General features: G+C 37.5%; 1 protein-coding gene across 2 annotated transcripts; it reads right to left on the bottom strand.

Moving 5' to 3' along the window:
* Positions 1-1,062: 1,062 nt before the first annotated feature.
* LOC113063920 (rho-related BTB domain-containing protein 3-like) lies at positions 1,063-20,488 on the bottom strand. Of its 2 annotated transcripts, XM_026234353.1 has the most exons (13): positions 19,762-20,488; positions 19,551-19,663; positions 18,038-18,278; positions 17,632-17,824; positions 15,016-15,173; positions 11,734-11,842; positions 10,233-10,619; positions 5,888-5,997; positions 5,630-5,732; positions 5,279-5,452; positions 3,932-4,098; positions 2,459-2,555; positions 1,063-1,845 (listed from the first exon to the last, which is right to left on the bottom strand). In XM_026234353.1, coding segments are annotated over exons 2-13 (1,860 nt in total). In that variant the 5' UTR covers positions 19,553-19,663; positions 19,762-20,488; the 3' UTR covers positions 1,063-1,726. The 2 variants fall into 2 exon arrangements, with proteins under 2 accessions (XP_026090138.1, XP_026090137.1); XM_026234352.1 differs by having other exon boundaries at positions 19,551-20,488.
* Between the last annotated feature and the right edge of the window lie 788 nt (positions 20,489-21,276).

The following is a 21,276-nucleotide window of genomic DNA, read 5'->3' as shown; positions in this document are numbered from 1 at the left end:
TCTCCAGCAACTTGCGTTAGCAATACACGTTTTGCTAACTGACTTTTATCAAGGATTAAAATGTAGGAAAACGACACAAATTCCAGGTGCCTTTAATGGTTTATTTTGTATGATAAGTTTCGTTGAGTGCCGTTCCGGCTCCAAAAACCTGTTCAAAGTGAATAGGGCGTACCGGTTCATTAACCCAACCAATGCAATGCGCTCTCAAGGTCCACAGTCGAATCCTATTGGTTTGCACCATCGTAAGTGGTTTTCAACCAAATTATTGGTGGCCCCCCAACAATGCATATTTTCCATGTCCCATTAATCAAACACACTTGATTCAGATCAGCCGCTCATTAGTACATACTCCATATGAATTGTGTATATATATATATATATATATATATATATATATATGTGTGTGTGTGTGTGTGTGTGTGTGAGTGTGTGTGTACTGTAGACTTTATTTCAGTGCTTTAGTTATTTTACTTGAGGTAAACAACATTAAAATGAGAAATGTTGCTTTTTGGCAACTAGTTGACTTCTGTTTTATTCTATGTATTTATTTTTTTGTAGTTCAAGGAACACAATTTCACTTAACTATATAACCATGTTTGGCTTATGTTGTCTGTTATCCTACATAGTTTTCATCTGCAGTGTCATTGCTTTTCCCATCATCAATGACCATATTAAAACAGACTTGTGATTCATTTTTGGGTCACGATCCACCTCTTGAGAACCACAGGTTTAGATTTAAGCCAAAGTCTCTCAGAGCAAACACACATCCTGATGCAATATGTGCTCGAGCGTCTATTTTCAGTGTAATGAATAATCTGTGCATTTTAACATCTTTTACTGTACTCTGTTGATTGGACTGCTAAAGATACAGCATTTTTACACAAAGATGATGCCCCTAAAATTTAATTGAATGAAATACTAGCTTACTAATTAAATACTGTGCAGTATGTATGGGTTAAACAGAAGGCCTTATGTAATGATACATGTTTCAAACAATTGTATGCTATTGTATGACTTTGTATGGTTTAGATTTAAGCCACAGACTCTCCGAACAAACACACATCCTTCTAAAATGTCTTTATTCAGCATGAGATGAGGGCCCACATAACTGGATTAAACTAAAGACAGCCAGAATCGGCTCTACGTCGACCATACCAACTTCACTAAGAGGCGATCCACATGCTGGATGCGTACTTTGGACGTTATTAGTTGAAATAAAAATCTCAGATGTACATGTTACAAAAATAGTTGCATGAAATTAATCTCATGGGGGGAAAATACATATTTGAAATTTAGTCAAGTCATATTGCCCGGAGTAACCACTGAATTCAGAACGAAAGAAATCTCACCATGACATAACATGGCTGAACATGACAGTGATATATCAATCTCTGGAGAGAGTATAAGATCGACCCTACCCTGTTTAATACTTTGGGGTTAATCCATCGCAGAGGAAGTTTATTGCACCAATCAGGCGTAATCGTTCGTATGGTATTATCCACATTAGAAGAGTACCGGCGCATAGAATCCACCAGTGAGAATTCACAGCTGTCTGCTCAATATCACAGTGTCAGAGGTCAGTGTTCGGGTGAATAGGGTACATCAGAATCCACCACCAACCCAGAGGTCAAACAAAGGTCTCTTTCATCCTGTATTTGAATAAATCTCCAATTTGCATCCTCTGTGTTTCGCCCTCCCTTCCGGTCCGCAGGGCGTCCAGTAAGGGTCACATGATGCTGCAGCGAGACTTGCGGATCTGCCGCCTACGTTGCTGGTACTCGCTGAGCTCCTGTAGGTAACCTCTGGAGGGCCAGCGCAGACGCTCCACCTGCTCGCGCTCCTCGTCTGTCAAAAAAAGCATGATTGGGACTTGTTACAACATTCCCTTCTGCTGAATGTCAGTGCATCTAAACAAAGCATTATATACGTCCACCGGATTTTTCTTTATCTTGTTCTTCAATTGAAATATGGGCTACAAGTAATGTAATTGTCTCTAAATGTGTTGCACACTGAATGTATTTTAACAAAAGATTACAAATTAGAAGTTCATCTTAAAAAAACTGAAGGGAGCTTAATGAAAAATTAAAAATGTTCCTGTCACGGTTTGCTCGTTCCATTCATTGACTCTCAAATACACAATTCATGAGGTGACACTTATTTTATTTATTCTCCAGGTGCGTGTGGAAGGACAGGACGTGCTAATTAGTTGTGATGATGATCCATTCATTTCAAAAGTGACCTTTCATTTGCTCTCAGTGTTCCAGCATAAAGCTTTAACAGAAGCCGGTAGTGATTTGCATGGGCTTATGTGTAGCACCAGCTGTTAGAAGTGCTCTCAGGGTGTTGGGAACAGGATTTTGTCATAGTTAGAGACGATTGTGTGTGTGTGTGTGTGTGTGTGTCCGTGTGATTTAATGTGCTTGAACATGCTTTCCAGGTGGTCAAGTGGACTTCTCACCTGATAGCTCTAGGAAGTCAGGCTTGTGGCTGAAGATCAGGTAGTTATTGGCAATGAAATGGAGGAGCCATACATATAGCTGGTCAGCGTTGTGACACTGTGATGAGAGAGACCGTGAACATGAGATTAGATAGAATGTTAGAGACTATTAACAAAGTCCTTTAAACACATGTAATGTCACTTGGCGGCCATCTTTGAAACGCCTCTGGGGCGTGCAAGAGAACATCAAATTCTCCAAAACTGTTAGCTTGCGATTAAATTTCATATTTGAAATCACCAAAGAAATCTGACAACAACGTTGCATTAAATGTTGTTACTTTTGTTCAAATATCGTTTTCAGGCTAGATCAGCCAGTGAACAAACGCAGACATGAGCGCACACCTCAGCATGCTGACTGTTTACCGATTAGTGATTGGCTCTTTCATTCAGAAGGCGGGGCTTCCTGCGACTGAGCGGCCATATTGAGCGTTGCATTTTTCCCCCATTCAAATCTTCGAGCAACATGTCTTTTGGGTTAGTATACTACTGCACTTACACAATTTTTTACAATTTTGTAAGCAGATGTTTGGTATGAATGGAACAAAAAACTATGATTTATTACGGTTACTCGAATGTGTAGTATACAATGCTGTTTTTGTTAACTAAAACTATATATATTTAAAAAAATCAGTAATTGAAAAATATATAAATAATATATGGAAAAACGTGTAAAAAAAATCTGAAATTGCTTCGGCAGCTACCCAAAAGCAAAAAAAAAAAAGACAAAACTATGTAAAATTAATAAAACTAACTAAAATTTTAAAATAATTATATATATATATATGAAGATTACAGCTAATTAATAAAAACAACGAAAGTGTATAAATAAAACTACAATAACAATAATCTTATTGATCGTTAACAATGACCTTTTGAACTTTCTATTCATCATAGAATCCTGAAAAAAATTAACCACAGTTTCCGTCAAAAATATTAAGCCGTTTTCAACATTGATTATAATAATAAAACATTTAAATAAAGTTTCTTGAGTAGCAAATCAATATTTGTATTATTTCTGAAGACACTGAATACTGGAGTAATTGCTGCTTTGCTGTCAATAGAATATTTTAAAATATATGAAAAAAGAAAACATTATATTAAATTGTAATAATATTTCCCAAAATTACTATTTTTACTCTATTTTAGATCAATTTAATTCAGCATTGGTCAGCACAAACTGAAAAAAAAATTACAAACCTTACCAACCTCAAATGTTTGAACAGTATATAACAGTCTGAAAAATATATCTTTGCATACTGGTTCACATACTATTTTTTTTAATAGGCAATATGGGGAATATATATATATTTAACTGTTAGCAGTATTCTCTTGTGATCTTATGGGTCCAAAGCACTCAAAGCAAAGGAAATAAACCTCCATCAAATAAAAAGTAATTAAACACACCCCTGCTGACATAGAGGTGTAAAGACTCACCTTTGCTTTCTTCAGTAAGCGAATCACGCTGATGCCCATAGACGCTAGCTCTCGACTGGGCATACTCTGAAGATACGCGCAGACACACACCTCACACAGGTGCTGCAGCCGTTTCACCTGGTACATCTCTGCGCAGACGAGCACGGCCATGGCCTGCAGCACACTGGCTGAACACACAGACACACAGCACTGTCAATGACGTCCTGTTTCACCCTCCATCAACCTCAGTTCATGTTCACCCAATGCCAATCCAGCTCAATCTTTATTAGCATCTTTTCTCTTCAATATGAACGACAATGCATCCATCACATTGATTGACAGAATGAGTGAAGCAATCTGACATACTAAACCTTCCTTGAATCACTACATGTCATAATGATTGAAACATCCGGATTATGTTGCACTTTACAGTGAATATAAAAGGTCATTGTTTGGCACAACACACAGAAGAACCCTTTCTCACTTCATATTGCAAATATTAATATTATAACCTAATAAGAAAAAAATAATAATTGCTGCTTTGACATCACAGGAATATATGATTAAAATATATTAAATTAGAAAGCAGTTATTTTAAATTGTAATAATATTTCACAATATTTCATCAACTAAATACAGCTTTGGTGAGCATAAGATACTTCTTTCAAAAACACTTAAAAGTCTTACTGACCCCAAACATTTGAACATTTATGTAAGTTTTCAATAAAACACTATTTTATGAAGCTAATTAATTAAAAGGATAGTTCACCCATGAATGCTTTTAGTACTTGTTATCATTTATAACTGAGATATCAGGTGAGTAACCAAGTAAATTCTTGGAAAATTCCCGGTTTTTCAGGGAAGATGTGTCATTCTTTCTAAAACATCATTTGATACTCAGACAATGGCTTTTCTCTTACAAATTATTGCTAGATTAAACAGTGTATTATATAATTTATAAGCACTCTATTGACCAATCCGCATCTGGGACCAGAACTAAGAGCATTTAAAGGGATAGTTCGCCTAAAAATTAAACCTCTGTAATCAGTGACACGTCTTCATGTTGTTCCAAAAAAAAAGTCAGTGCGGTTTGATGTTGTTTTGGAAAGTTCTTCAAAAATAACTTATTTTGTTCAACGGAAGAAAGACATTGACGGTTTGGAATGACATGGCGGTGAGGGTGTTTACAATTTATACTGTTAACCCTTTAAAGCAGAGTTGTCTAATCCTGCTCCTGGTTTTTCTCCAACCAGTTCCACTCTTGCCTGGAAGTTTCTAGTGAGTCTGAAGACCTTGATCAGCTGGTTCAGGTGTGTCAAGCTTAAAGTTAAACTCCTACTTTAAAAGCCTTGAAAGCCTCGTTCTCACCTGGACAGCAGGTGTCAGTGTAGAGGTACTCCAGGAAAGCTAGAAAGGTATCGGATGAGACTCCATGGATTGGCACCACACGACTTCGTGCCTCTGCGTACTTCCCACTGAACATGGCAGCCATAACATCACAACGGGCCACAAGTACAGCTCTGTGTGCTGGCAGCACGCTTCCTGAAAGCAGAATCACAGCTGACCTCTTAAACACACCCAAGGGGTCAAGCATTACAGAGGAGCTCTGACTCAAACACAAGCCCTTCCCTTGTGCTTGCCGCCTTTGAGCACTCTGAATCAATGCATCATTGTTTGTGTACATGTCCATGCACATGCAGGGTTAGCATCGACCCTTGCCTTGCACCATGAAGATGACATCAGAGTATAGAGGGGAATTGAAGAGGCTTCCTAGTGTCAGAGGACCTTGTTGAGAGCGGGCTGTGGGTGTGTCCCTGGGGGCCTGCAACCAGAACGAATTAACACTGCAGTGAGCAATCTGTGGCGATGAATAATGTTAATAATGTAGCATTTAGAATTGAGAAATCAGGTCAGCAATGCAAATTTTGCACAGTTCAGTTTTATAATCAGAGCGCCTCCTGTCTGTCAGAGGTATACCTTTTCTCTCCCAACGAATGAGCGTATCCTGTCCATCAACTGGGCCACGGCCAAAGGGTTCTTCAGTTTTTCAGCAATGGCTTCCTCCAAGTATTCCCATTCCCAGGCCCCTGCGGAAAAAATAGACATCACCAACACGCACTGACCCGTGAACGCATCCTGCTCGCACATGCATTAACTGGCTGTCCGGCTGGCTGTGGAGTAAATCTCTAAAAACAAGGTTGTCTGAGCCTTTTCTCAGCTTTCTCGTCTCCGTGAACTATACCGGGATACAAAAGGCCACAAAAAAAGGTGGCGGAAACAGCGGTTTTCCACAAGAATCAAGCTTTCTTGGTGGCAGCTTAGAAAATGCGTTTAAGCTTGTGTTATTTAATAGTAAAGACATAGTTTCCACAGATCCTGTCACATAAAAATGTTCATCCGTCACAGTTCAGTTGATTTGATATTAACTCGGCCTCATTCATAAATCTGTCTAGACCCAAACCGAGTGGGATTTGAGCCGAAAGAACCATGCACAATGAGTTTCCGTGCATCATTAACGTTAATTTAAAGACTGCCCTTGACTCACGGCAGGAAAATGGCCTCTGGAAAAATCACACTATATATCAGCAGCGGCTGAGAGGATCTCATCAGTATGGGCCTCACCTTCTCACCTTCTGAGCATGACCTCTCTCTGATAAATGAGTTCAATAATATCCAGTCCTGTTTCCTGGACTGTTAAAGCCCTGACTGAACCCCTGATTGAGATCCATGCCCATCCTTCCAGCCCCCATTTTGCATCAGAGTTCCCAAAGAATGGGAAAACGGATGTAATATTCCTGATGAGGAATGTTATGGTAGGCTAATACAAGCATAGAATCACAATTGTGTGTTCCAATTTATATGGCGCATGTTAGCTCATGGCAGCTGCCATGTTGAGATCACATAGTAACCCCCTTAATATAAGGAATGTTAAACTCCTATATACAGTATTGTTCAAAATAATAGCAGTACAATGTGACTAACCAGAATAATCAAGGTTTTTAGTATATTTTTTATTGCTACGTGGCAAACAAGTTACCAGTAGGTTCAGTAGATTGTCAGAAAACAAACAAGACCCAGCATTCATGATATGCACGCTCTTAAGGCTGTGCAATTGGGCAATTAGTTGAAAGGGGTGTGTTCAAAAAAATTGCAGTGTCTACCTTTGACTGTACAAACTCAAAACTATTTTGTACAAACATTTTTTTTTTCTGGGATTTAGCAATCCTGTGAATCACTAAACTAATATTTAGTTGTATGACCACAGTTTTTTAAAACTGCTTGACATCTGTGTAGCATGGAGTCAACCAACTTGTGGCACCTCTCAGCTGTTATTCCACTCCATGATTCTTTAACAACATTCCACAATTCATTCACATTTCTTGGTTTTGCTTCAGAAACAGCATTTTTGATATCACCCCACAAGTTCTCAATTGGATTAAGGTCTGGAGATTGGGCTGGCCACTCCATAACATTCATTTTGTTGGTTTGGAACCAAGACTTTGCCCGTTTACTAGTGTGTTTTGGGTCATTGTCTTGTTGAAACAACCATTTCAAGGGCATGTCCTCTTCAGCATAGGGCAACATGACCTCTTCAAGTATTTTAACATATGCAAACTGATCCATGATCCCTGGTATGCGATAAATAGGCACAACACCATAGTAGGAGAAACATGCCCATATCATGATGCTTGCACCTCCATGCTTCACTTTCTTCACTGTGTACTGTGGCTTGAATTCAGAGTTTGGGGGTCGTCTCACAAACTGCCTGTGGTCCTTGGACCCAAAAAGAACAATTTTACTCTCATCAGTCCACAAAATGTTCCTCCATTTCTCTTTAGGCCAGTTGATGTGTTCTTTGGCAAATTGTAACCTCTTCTGCACATGCCTTTTTTTTAACAGAGGGACTTTGCGGGGGATTCTTGAAAATAGATTAGCTTCACACAGACGTCTTCTAACTGTCACAGTACTTACAGGTAACTCCAGACTGTCTTTGATCATCCTGGAGGTGATCATTGGCTGAGCCTTTGCCATTCTGGTTATTCTTCTATCCATTTTGATGGTTGTCTTCCGTTTTCTTCCACGTCTCTCTGGTTTTGCTCTCCATTTTAAGGCATTGGAGATCATTTTAGCTGAACAGCCTATCATTTTTTGCACCTCTTTATAGGTTTTCCCCTCTCTAATCAACTTTTTAATCAAAGTACGCTGTTCTTCTGAACAATGTCTTGAACGACCCATTTTCCTCAGCTTTCAAATGCATGTTCAACAAGTGTTGGCTTCATCCTTAAATAGGGGCCTCCTGATTCACACCTGTTTCTTCACAAAATTGATGACCTCAGTGATTGAATGCCACACTGCTATTTTTTTGAACACACCCCTTTCAACTAATTCAACTAATTGCCCAATTGCACAGCCTTAAGAGCGTGCATATCATGAATGCTGGGTCTCATTTGTTTTCTGAGAATCTACTGAACCTACTGGTAACTTGTTTGCCACGTAGCAATAAAAAAATATACGAAAAACCTTGATTATTCTGGTTAGTCACATTGTACTGCTATTATTTTGAACAATACTGTATATTAAACTTCTAATAAATGAAATATGGCTGATTTGAATAGCAACGCATTTCTACAACAGCATCAGTAACTGAAAGTTTGCTTGTGTGATGCTGCTTTCACACCCCTAGGTATCAGTATTATAGCTGCCAAAATAAACAAAAAATTACTGCATGCAATACTCATTACCGTAATATGATAGGATGCTTTTTTTCTTTTTCTTTTTTTGTTATTACCATTATTCTCAGTGGTGGTGAGTGTGGTTAGAATCTGTACTGTAAATTACTTTGATACAATTAATTTTAAATCAGCATAAAATGAAGGCAGTTTAACAAATGCTATGATAAAATGTAAAGATTTTACGATTTAAATGATAATCATTGATTGCAGTATGGTAATGCATAGGGAGAAAAATACTTAATTGCAATAAAAACTTAAGCAAAACATGATTTTCTTTGATTTTAAGGAGACAATGTTTGTTTGTTTTATTAATTGTTTGTTTGTATTGCATTGTATTACGGTAACGAGAATTTGAGAGGAGAAGGTGCTTAACTGACATGAAAATAATGCCACAATGCAAAAAAAAAAATCTTAATGATCCAAAAACAATCAACATTTTATTAACATAATTATTTATTTTTATTTGGGGGTAAATTATAACATGACTTACTGAGATGTTTTGTGAGATTCAGCACTTTATAACCATAAATTCAAAATGTTTTAACGGCATAAATATTGTACATCATATCTTCTGGTTTTTCTATCTTATGTTGCTTCATATGCATGTACAGTTAGAACAAGCAGACGCGCACACACACACACACACACACACACACAGATCTCTCTGTCCTCCCAAGCATGGTAATCAGCCCTACAGCTACAGGGTGGACTGCCGTCATACATGCACGTGTAGAGAAGCATAAATCACCCAGGCCTTGGACACAAACAAACAGCCTCCAGACTAAAACCATTTAAATTACGAAACCGTCCTATAAAAATCCTTCATTTTAAACACAAAAGAAAACACAATTGCAGAGCTGAAGAGATAAGGCAATGAATGGGTGAAGGAAAAAAATCCGTAACTCAATTGAGACGCCTAACCAGCAGAACTGAGGAAGCATTTTCAAACCGTTGCATTCAATAATGCTAATCTCGCTTCATATTCACGGTTGTGACAGAATTCTTAATGGAAACAGAAAATCTGCTGGCACACCAGCAATAAAAGAAGCTCTATCTACAGGAAATTTGCTCGTTCATAACTGGATCCTCAGCTTAAAAAATTAATTAGATAAAAATAAAATAAATAAAACATATTTAGAATATTTTGATATGAATACTAGCTTTTACTAGGATCTCAGAAAATAAAATAAAACTAAACATTTAAATATATATATAAAATATAATTTATATAATGATTGCAGTGTCTTTTTTTCATAGCTCAGGGGAATTAGGTTACGAATAAAAATAAACCTAAATATTTAAAAAGTATTACAAATATTAAATTTGTATATATATATATATATATATTTTTTTTGTAAATATTACAAATGTTTTATGTTTTATATGATTATTAGTTTCTTTCTTTCCTTTGCTTAAGTAAAGGTCTCCATTTACTTTAATGTCATTTTTTCTAAAGATCTCATCTGTGATTTTTCTTTCTAATGGAAAGAAAAAGCCATAAACGCCAATATATTGTGCCCTTTATCCAACAGCAGTTGCCTTGAACAACATCAGTCGCAATACTGCAAGCAGCACACGTTCTCTCTCACCTCTGTAGAGAAACATTAACGTCTCCCACAGGCATAAACAGAGCAGTGGGTCCTTCACAACCAGCCGTGAGAGGTGTCCAGCAGGGTGTCCGTCTGCTCTGGGTAGATCATCTATGCCTCCGTCCCAGGTGGACAAAAGTGAGTGGGGGCCGTCTCTGTCCCTGCACGTGCAGCGTGAAACGGGTCTTTCCCAGGCCTGCCGTCCCACCAGCAGCTGTCTGAAGTATGGGCTTACGGTACACAGAACGGACGAGTGCGCCCAGCCCAGCTCCTTCCCAGAATCCCCGGCGTAGAACGCCACATCAGCGAACTGAACGCCGCGTTCGAGGAGCCACTGCAAGTCCTGAGAGAAGGTGGACTCCTCCACTCTCACCGGGGGAAGACGCGCTGAAAAAAATTATAATTTTTATTATAAAAATACAAAATAAAAATATTTGGATGCCATATGATTTCCAGTGCTCTCTGAATTATTAAAATTCAAATATTCTCAAAATAATTCTAAATTATAGTATGCTGTAACATTTACTCTAAAACTATTTCCAGTGTATTTTTAAAGTATGCATCCTTGCAGGTGTTCAATATTGCTGATGGCTCTATTTAACTTCGATGTTCTCTAGGAGAAACAACTGTGATATTAAAAAGACCTAACCTGTGATTGTTGTTTTCTGTAGGGAATGCTCTGGGAGTACAAAGGGTTGTGAGGGAGAGAAAGATAAACGAAATGGATAAGAGAAAGGGTGAAACAAGAGAGCTAAACAGAGGAGGAGGATGGGTAAGGGAAAGAAACAAGGTGGAGAAAGAGAATGATGAGACGAGCAAAGCAGAGGAGACGGGATGAGTAAGGGATACAGTAATAAGACGGGAGCAGTGAGAAAAGTGAAAGCAAATACCAAATTTGGAGAAGAGGATTATGGGAAGGCCACAGTAACACCAGGCGTTAAAAAGAAATAGAACAAGCACACAAACAGATGTTGTTTATTCATCATGTCTATATTAAAGGCACATTTTTCAAATATTACTGCTGTACTTTATGTACTCCATAACCATTCATTTGAGGCCACACCAATGGTTTCCAAGCATTCAATCCTCTTCATATTTTATGGGCTGTGCGCTATAAAAAGAGCCTAAGTGATGCTGGAGCCACACCAACAAACTACAGAAATCTTTGGCTTCTCGTTTTAAGTGTCAGTGCTCACAGCAGTGCTCATCTTGCATAGAATCCTTCCTGCCTTTAGCAGTCAATACTTTTATCTTAATGGCAGATGAGTCCATAGACTCAGCCACTGATTAATATGCATATTTGTGCCCGAGTGCTTTGCAGAGATTAAGATCCAATGGCTGAGAAATTAGTTATTAGTGAGATTAGCCAAAATTAGGCAGGTGTGAAAGGAAACGGAACAGTCGAAAGATGGATGAGAATCTTTTTGTGAATCTCCCTCAAATTTAAACACTAGATATATCATTTACATAATAATGAAGGTAAATCTCATCAGCCACTAACCTGGTTGGTCCAAATGAGGGGGGCGGGGCTCGTTAAGCCTGTGACCCCGCCGTTTGTCTGGCCGTTCTTTGGCTTTCTGCTTTAGACACTGAATCATGAAGTATTCCAGCTGCGTGAAGATTCAAAGGCAAGCATGTAAATAATATCCAAATACACCACAAACCACAGCAACACCAAATAGGGTGGCATATTTATGGCTGTTTAGAAAAAGAAAATTCAAAATTGAGTTTTTAGGACTACAACAGCTTTCAGTAACTTAAAGAGACAAGTTTGTATCTTAATTTTTTTTTTTTTTTTTTTTACAATTTCTGTACATTTAACAACAAAAATCACTGTTGCATTTATGCACTTGTGAAGCAAGTCTATGAGGCGAGATTGGCTGATTGATAAAAGTATTCCACCCAGTGAGTTTCAAAACCACAAACAGCTTTGTCAGTGGATAGTGTACATTTTCTGTTTTCATATATTGCTTTTTATTAGATCAAAAAATAATAATTATTATTAGTCAACAGCAATAGTACAGTGATCCCAACAGGAGTTGGATAAAGGGTCCTATGATATCGCAAAAAAAAACAAAAAAACTCTTTGTTATGTGAAGAACATGAAAAATTGAGTAAAGATGACTTTTTATATCAAATTGAAAATTAAACTGAGATTAAGGGAAAAAATAATATTAAATACAGCTTGTTATGACTTCCATAAATTATTGTGTAAAGTATGTGCTCTTTAAATTTTTTGCAAATCTTAATTGGTAGCATTAAATTGCAGGAATGCATGATTTCATACACCACAATGATATTTGCCAATTTAAAAAAGTGACGTGACATTCAGCCAAGTATGGTGACCTATACTCAGAATTCATGCTCTGCATTTAACCCATCCGAAATGGACACGCACGCACGCACACACACACACACACACCCGGAGCAGTGGGCACCCATTTATGCTGCGGCACCTGGGGAGCAGTTGAGGGTTCGATGCCTTGCTCAAGAGCACCTCAGTCGTGGTACTGAAGGTGGAGAGAGCACTGTACATGCACTCCCCCCACCCACAATTCCTGCTGGCCCGAGACTCGACTTCCCCGTTATGGAAATTTATCGACCAACACGACTTCCCCGTTATGGAAATTTATCAACCAACATTTATATTAACATTGATATTTCGTCTGCATATTTTGAGGTTTCCATCCTCATCTAGCACTAATTGAACCCTTCTTTCCAGAATGCCTTGCCACATAGATGTCCATAGTATGAGCATCTCTTTTGAGCACTAATTTTTTTGATCGTGTTTAAGGATGAGAAAACTACTGTCACCATATTGCATGTGATAGATACTGTCAAGAGAGCTTAAACAATCTTAAAAATTCAAATCTAATAAGCCATTTAGCAGAAGCTTTTATCCAAAATAGTACACTTCTTACACTCTCCCTGGAGCGACTGGGGCTCAAGATCTCAGTGGTGACTGATGGGTTTTATATTTCACCTGAGGCATGGAGTTTATAAATTACCCCTCACTGGGTTTGAACCTCTAACCTTATGGTTACCAACCCGGAACCACTAAACCACAAGTACAGTTCTTCTGCATAATAATGAGACTTTTTCAACAATGATTAAAGTGGGTGAAATGCTATTTCATGGATACTGAGTTTTTTACACTGTTAAAGAGTTGGATTCCCATGCTAAACATGGACAAAGTTTCAAAAATTAAGTTGTACGTTTGAAGGAGTATTTTTGTTCCAAGTTTTGTTCCGGTTTGTTACAAGTTTTGGAAAGTTTTTTTCGAGTATGGCTCTGTGTGACATTAGATGGAGAGGAATTTCCTTATATGGGTCCTAAGGGCACTTCTGCCGGAAGAGCGCGCGCTCCCGTATAGCAGAGCACTGAGAGCACAACAGACTTCACTGATCAGAGCGAGAGACCGAATTGTCACAAAAGAAGTGTGTTTTTGGTTGCCAGGGCAAGACAACCCAGCACAGATTACCAAAAAAAAAAAAAATAGCATTAAGGGACCAGTGGATGGAGTTTATTTTTACAGAGAATCAACAGAGTTGTGCAAGTGTTTTTGTTTGTTCCCTGCATTTCGAGGATGCTTGTTTTACAAACAAGACCCAGTTTGACGCCGGATTTGCACATTGTTTATTTCTTAAGGATAATGCAGTCCCAACGAAAAAGGGTCACGATTGTGTGTTGGAACCACATGCGGTGAATAAAACTGCTTCAAATATCTCTGTGTTGTTAACTTAGCTATCGGCGCGTAAGCACATCAAGTAAACAACATGCGATGTTGTCATCAAACTGCACTTTCCACATGTACAGCTTAAAAAAATAAAAATAAAGTTGCTATATGTCAAATCATTTTTTTTTTTTTTTAGCAGTTTTCACAAGTCAGTTGAAATGAGTAGAACAGACAGGTGTTCGTACATAACTTTTGATATTTATTGCACGTCAAAAGACAGCAAGAGTTTTATCCTGCACTTCAAGTATTATCTTTGTAAGAAAAGGGTCTTGGGCCACTAGCTTTTTAGATGCGTGTGTCACACATTACATGTACACATTACATGCATGTTCTTGCCTTTGACCACAATGAATTTGAAAATTTGAAAATGCAAACTTTTCATCGGATTGCTCCTGACTTGCCATTTCTGCTGCTGCTGCGAATCTGTGCTGTTGCGTGTGTGTTTGTTTGGCGCTGCTGGTGCTGGCGCGTGTACCGGCATGTGTGTAAAAACAGTGGCTCTGATTGGCTACCATGAAACATATGACTCTGCCTTAGCTAATCATAATCACTTATCGTTATTAACCCACCTCCTCACTCGCTGTGTGAGCCAGGGGTGCGTTCGGATTGCATAGTTTATTAAATCAATGCATAGTAACGCACCGCATTTAACTTTCAGTAATTGTAACGGCATTGTAACGACGGGAAAAGTAATTAGTTAGATTACCCCATTACTGAAAAAATAACGTCGTTACCTAACGCCGTTCTTTTAAATGCCGGTATTCCAAACACTGGTAATGTCACAGCTTCCAAACGCTCTCAACGCAAAAAGCCTACTCACGCTTGTGATTCTTTAGCTCCGCCCACACGTCACGCCTCCAGGCGCTCGTGTTTTTTGGGAAAAATCGGTACAGACTATCTTTCTCTTATAAATATAATAAAACTAAAGACTTTTTGGAGTTATGAAGGATGCAGTACTACTCTATAGGTACTCAAGATTAACAGGATATTGAGTGAAAACGAGCATTTCACCCCCCCCCCCCCTTTAAGAGAAAAAGAGACACTTACCACACTGCCAAAGTAACGACCCACAAAAAAGTTGTTTAGAGATGGCAGCTCCAGGTAAGTGGCCCCCAGGTCCCTGGACAGCTGGAGCCCCTCACTGTGGGGCACACAGCTGCTCCAGTCGGATGCACACAGTGGACATGTGCACGGCGGGCCTTCATCTGTACAGGATGACAGTGGGAAACAGAATAAAAATGTGATCCATTCTTAAAAATAAAAATTCCAAAAGCATTTTTCACAGTGATGCCACAGAAGATCCACAGAACCATATTTTTCTTAGTGTAAACCACATTTAATTAATCTAAAGAGCTTTTTCAACTATAAAGAAGAACCTTTTGTGTGATGGAAAGTTCCCATGGGTGTTAAAGGTTCTTCATGGAACCATTTATTACAACTTTTATGCAAACGTATTACTGATGCACAATACAAGTGACATTTGTAGAGCAAGGGACCAAATAAAGCATGTAAACATGTCGACTCGTACTGATAGAGAGTGCATAACATTCAGAGAGATGTCAACAGGCAGACATATGGAGCGACAAAATCTGAGTCTATATTATGTAATAACACATGCCAGCTCAAGTTTATACCAGCGTACCTCAGTATGTGTGTGTGCAACGGGCAGAAAAAGAGTGGCAGTGACAGAATGAGAGACCAGGAATAGCTGGATAAAAACAATGTACGTGTGTGTGTGTGTGTGTGTGTGTGTGTGTGTGTGTGTGTGTGTGTTAGGAAGAGTTGGCCCGGCCAGTAGGGTGAATGCCTGAGGGAACAGAAGAGCAAGTAAAATGATAGCAAGAATAGACAGCTAAATAGAGAGAGATAGATGGATGGAGTGAGAATGGAAGAGTGGAAGCAAGAGATGTGAAGAGGGCATGGGCAAGAAGAGGTATGAATCACTGTAGCCAATAAAAGAAAAAGCCTAGAGAAATGGAAAAAGATGTACCGCGTGAGTATGTGTGAGCGTGCTTTGGCCATGTTTACACTCTAATTCTCATGACACAAACCCATTAGTATTGCTCATACTTAGGAGTATTAGCAGTAAACAAACCCTCAAGTCTACAGCCTAAAGGGATCGTTCACCTAAAAAAGACAATTCGGTCATTATTCACTCACCCTCATGTTGTTTAAAAACCTGTCTTTATTTCTTCTGTGGAGCTCCAAAAGAAGAAATTTTGAAAACAACATTGGAGCCCAGAGACTTTAAATGTTCAAATGTTTGCATGCTTAATGTTGATCCCATTATTACACCCTTTCAGTTGAAATTTAAATCAGATCAAATTAGGTGTTAACATAAGCCATCAGTCCGATTATAAACAAATTATTTGCATGCATGTAAAGTAGCAACAGAAAAAAGAAAGTCAAACAGGTTTGGAAATGACGTAAGGGTGAGTAAATGATGACAGATATTAATTTTGGGTGAACTGCCCCTTTAAACTCTGTGAATAACTCGTTCGGCAATGTGTGTGCTACAAACTTGCTACAAGTGACTAAATGTAATCCCCAACTGTAAGCAACCAACTAGCAAGCGCAAATCAACACCATGACAATAAATTGAGCTTTTCACATACCACTCACAGTGCGTAAAAATACATTTATTTAAAGCAAAATTCTTTTTACGCCACCAAAGAATTTGTCATTTTTCAGTCACTTAACAACACATCACATGTTCGCCATTCTCTAATCATTACGACAGACAGATAAACAAAATATTTCAAATAAAAAACAAATAGAATGTGTATTTTAGTAAGTGTTTTTATTAGAATTTTCATTTTTATGAATTAATAAATAAGTCACTGTTCATCAACTCACAAGATCTAATTTGAGAAACTCCGGGCAAGAACCATTACGCAAGTCTTGAACAAACCCATCAAGTTCGTTTCTCCTCCATTATCCTTCAGGGATAAATGATGTAGCTGGATAGAAGCACATCTTGATGAATTATACATCTCAAAGGTCACACTGTGAGCACAGAGCTGCCGCTTTTACAGTGAATGGAGCCAAATCTGTGCTCTGAGTGCTTTCAGTCTATAAATGTTTACCTATGAGCATATTCATTAAAAAAAAAAAAAAAAAAAAAATGCTCACGGCACAACCACGCTCAGCACATCAAAAGAGCACCAAATCTCGGTTCGATCAGACTTTTTCCCTTTCCTTGAAGTCAGTAGCTTCTCATGTGCTGTGCTGCTTTTGAAGATCAGTAATGGTTAACTAGTTCAACACCACAGTTCCATAGTGTTCCTGTATTTTTCATTCATTTAAATTAAGTGAATGGTGCTCTTAGTCATTTAAGGAAAGTTTAAAAGTCAATTTTACTGTCTAATACTTTGATTGGCATGAGGTAATTAAGATTAAATTATGCATAATCCTAAAAATCATTAGTACTTGACATTTTTTGCTCTGCTTACAGTACTTAAGCACACACATTCCATAAGCAAAACCATCAGGCAATTTTTAACCACAGTTTAGTTAAATTGTTTCCATTAAGTCCATTATCTCTAAGTCTGCACTACAGAAGGCTAACAGTCATTTATTTTTCTTTAAAACTTTGTAAAAGAGAAAAATACCGGAAGTGAACACTAAGCAAATGCAAAACAGAAACAGCCAATCAGATCTCACCGTTAAGCCTCGCCCCCAAGGCTACCAGAATCACAGGAACACCCCAGTGCCGAAGAAGAGGGCGAAGTCTTGGGGCGTAGACGTTTCGGACCTGCTGAAAGGCCAGTTTGTCGTTGACCGAATACTTAATGACCACAATGTCGGCCTGCTCCACAACACTCCTCACGCTCGCCCAGTCACTATCCAAAAGGTCCTGCGATTAAAACGAAGGGTTTTAACCTGGGATGTTTCAGAAGGCATATCGCAGTAGCTCAGCATCTGCTCCACCAATCAGCTTATGGATATCAATGCCGTAGCTAAATTCCTCTTAGTCCTCCAATTAAGCGGAAACAACTGTCTTCACTGCAGAAACCCTAATCCTGCTTTTGAATCCCATCATCCCTCTCTCATTCACTCTGTTACTCACCCAACTAGGACAATCCCGCACCATCACTCTGACATCCCCGAACACTCTAGACTGGTACTCCATAAACGCAGGGTTCAAGGGATGCCTTGATGGCGTCACCGAGTTTGGATCCAATTCCCGAGCTCCGTGGCCTAGGTAACTCCACAACAAGCCACCTTGGAACTGTCCCGGGCCGGCTGTCTCATCCCCAGGCCCGACGCACCCAGGATACTCACTACCCAAGGCAACTATGTGGACAGACCTGAGGGACATAGAAAAGCCTTTAATGGTTTACAATTACAATCCAACCAGTTGTCTTTATATAAGCAATCACAGCCCGCTGCATTCAACTGCTTTACTGTAAGTTACTTTTCCATATACAGTAAGAACTGTAACTGGTTCAACACTTCATAATGTGTAATTTTATTATAAATACTGTCAAATGTATGGATTTTGCAAGTAAAAACAATGAATTGCCTTCACAGTTCGATTTATTTTTGTTGTTGATTTGTATATTAATATTCTATCAGTTAATGAAATATACAGTTATCAGTGGAAAATATAGTCACCAGTAATTTACTTTAATTTTATAGCAAAAATAAATAAATAAATTATATATATATATATATATATATATATATATATATATATATATATATATATATATATATATGTATATATATATATATATATATATATATATACATATATATATATATATATATATATATATATATATATATATATATATATATACATATACATATATATATATATATATATATATATATATATATATATATATATATATATATATACATATATATATGTATGTATAATATATATATATGTATATGTATATGTATATATATATATATATATATATATATATATATATATATATATATATATATATATATATATATATATAAAGCAATAGAAGTATTATTGTTAGTAGTAGTATTTCACTGTTAGGTAATGATTTAAAAATGCAAATGAAAAAAAAGAATCTAATTTATTTTAAAAATGTAGGATACAGTTGGTAAGACAATACATTTTTATGGTAAAACATGGCATTTATTTATTTATTTCATGAGTAGAAAGCCAATTTTAATATGCAGGGCCCAGGACAAAATACAAAGACATGTACAATTAAGAGACCAAATGCATTATATGATGCCATATTCTGTTTATATGTATTTTAATATGATTGTTGTAGTTATGTGCTAATTATTAATGCACGCAGCCTATTTTGTATGCAAATGTATGTTATAGCCAGTGCAATATTTGCATGTATACATATTATTATAATTTTCGTATATATATATATATATTTTATATATATATATATTTTATAAGATTATTGTTCTTAATATTATTATTGCAACACGCAGCCTGTGTGTAAATGCCAATGTGTCAATGCCCAGTAACAATTAGTGCATTGATTTTTATGTCATGGTACTGTAGCATAACTGTCCATTTTGAGCTATAAGGGCTTCGGTCATGGCAAAGCAAGAATCAGATGCATACTTACATGATCAACAACCGTCCGCTGGATCAAGGCTCGGGGAGCACGTACTTCAGCGGCGGGCTTTTACATCAGTCTCTGGCTGTTTTCCGCAATGAAGGTCGGACACGGTACAATCCCTCAGCAGAATGAAAAAGCGAACGGTTCATTAATTAAACACGCGCTTGAAAAGTGAAAGAGTGTCAGGTGCACAACGATCCGTCTAAAAAACACTCACATCCAGGCAGAAAGGATCAAGGGGATCCTGCGCTATAGGAAGTTCACACTCCACCGTAAACAGGGATCCGGCGCTTCCCGGGACGCATGGCACGATCTGAGCCCTGAAACCACACGTCACTTGTGCAAAACGTCAAAGCTCATGGGTCAATGAGATAAGAATATAAAGGAAAACAAAGAGAAGCGCGAGAGGGTGCATCCTGACTCAGCAAACGATAGCACGGACGTGGACACTTGCTGTCCACACCGCACACATGTGCTGCGCACACAGGCTGCTCGTGTTAGCGCTGTGCCTCTGCTGTCTTTGTCTGTTCAAACCAGTGGCACTTTCAGTCATTAATACAGGATATGAGAGAGTTTTTGACTGCTATTCCTAACTAATTCAAATGCAGTGCTTCAGTGAGCCAAAGTCAAAAGAGCCCAGCACCATGCCAGAGCTGAGACTTGGCAGGGGCCCCTGGGGGGCACCCAGAGACCCTTGGGTGTGAGATAACAATATTTATGCTTTGCTTTCACAAGCACCACTAATTAGACATGCTGCATGCTGACACAACTGCATGATGTGGTGGGATGTGTGTACTGACCCATACAACTAGACCTCTATATTATGGGCTTTCAGTGCACTGATCCTGTAATAAAAGGTTGCAGTGGTAATAATAGGCATGATACAATTATAATTATTGCATGATACAAACAAATAAACACTGATTAGATTCTTTATTTGTATATTACTTTAGCTGGAGGTTGCTGTTTTATTTTTTCAGACTGTCTGCCAAGCTAATACTGTAGCCTATTATTTAATAATATTATATATTATGTATTTAGTTTTTTGTCTCACCAAGGCTGCATTTAAAAAAAAAAAAAAAAAAAAAAAACAATAACAATGTGAAATATTATTACAATCAGTTTACTGTTTTCTATTTGAATATATTTTAAAATATATTGTATACATGGGATGCAAAGCTGAATTTTCAGCGGTCACTCCATTCTTCAGTGTCACATGATCCAGAAATCATTCTAATATGCTGGTTTGCTGGAAACATTAATAATATTAGTGTTAAAAACAGTTACTACTTAATAATTGTGTACATAATAAAAAAAAATCAGCATTTATTTGAAATATATATGTTTCATATAAATATATAAATGTTTTCTGTCTCTTTTAATAAATGTAATACATCCTTGCTGAATATAAGTATTAAAAAAAAATACTGACCCAAACAAGATAAATGTCTATGTTTGTATATGTAATTACTAATAATAATTAAATTAAATTATAAATAAATGTTAAATTGCATCTCAAACAGCCTATTCATATATATATATATATATATATATATATATATATATATATATATATATATATATATATATATATATATATATATATATATATATATATATATATACCAAGTAGATCTGCTGGAGGCAATGTATTGACGCTGAAATGCTGTTTAAAAATAGCATTTGACCCAATAACCTTATATGCAAGGAATAAAAGCTGTTTTGTTTTTTG

The sequence above is a fragment of the Carassius auratus genome, chromosome 46 (genome assembly GCF_003368295.1).
Source record: "Carassius auratus strain Wakin chromosome 46, ASM336829v1, whole genome shotgun sequence".
NCBI classification, from domain to species: domain Eukaryota; kingdom Metazoa; phylum Chordata; class Actinopteri; order Cypriniformes; family Cyprinidae; genus Carassius; species Carassius auratus.
The sequence above is the reverse complement of the archived record's forward strand: the minus strand, read 5'-3'. Positions and strand labels throughout refer to the sequence as shown.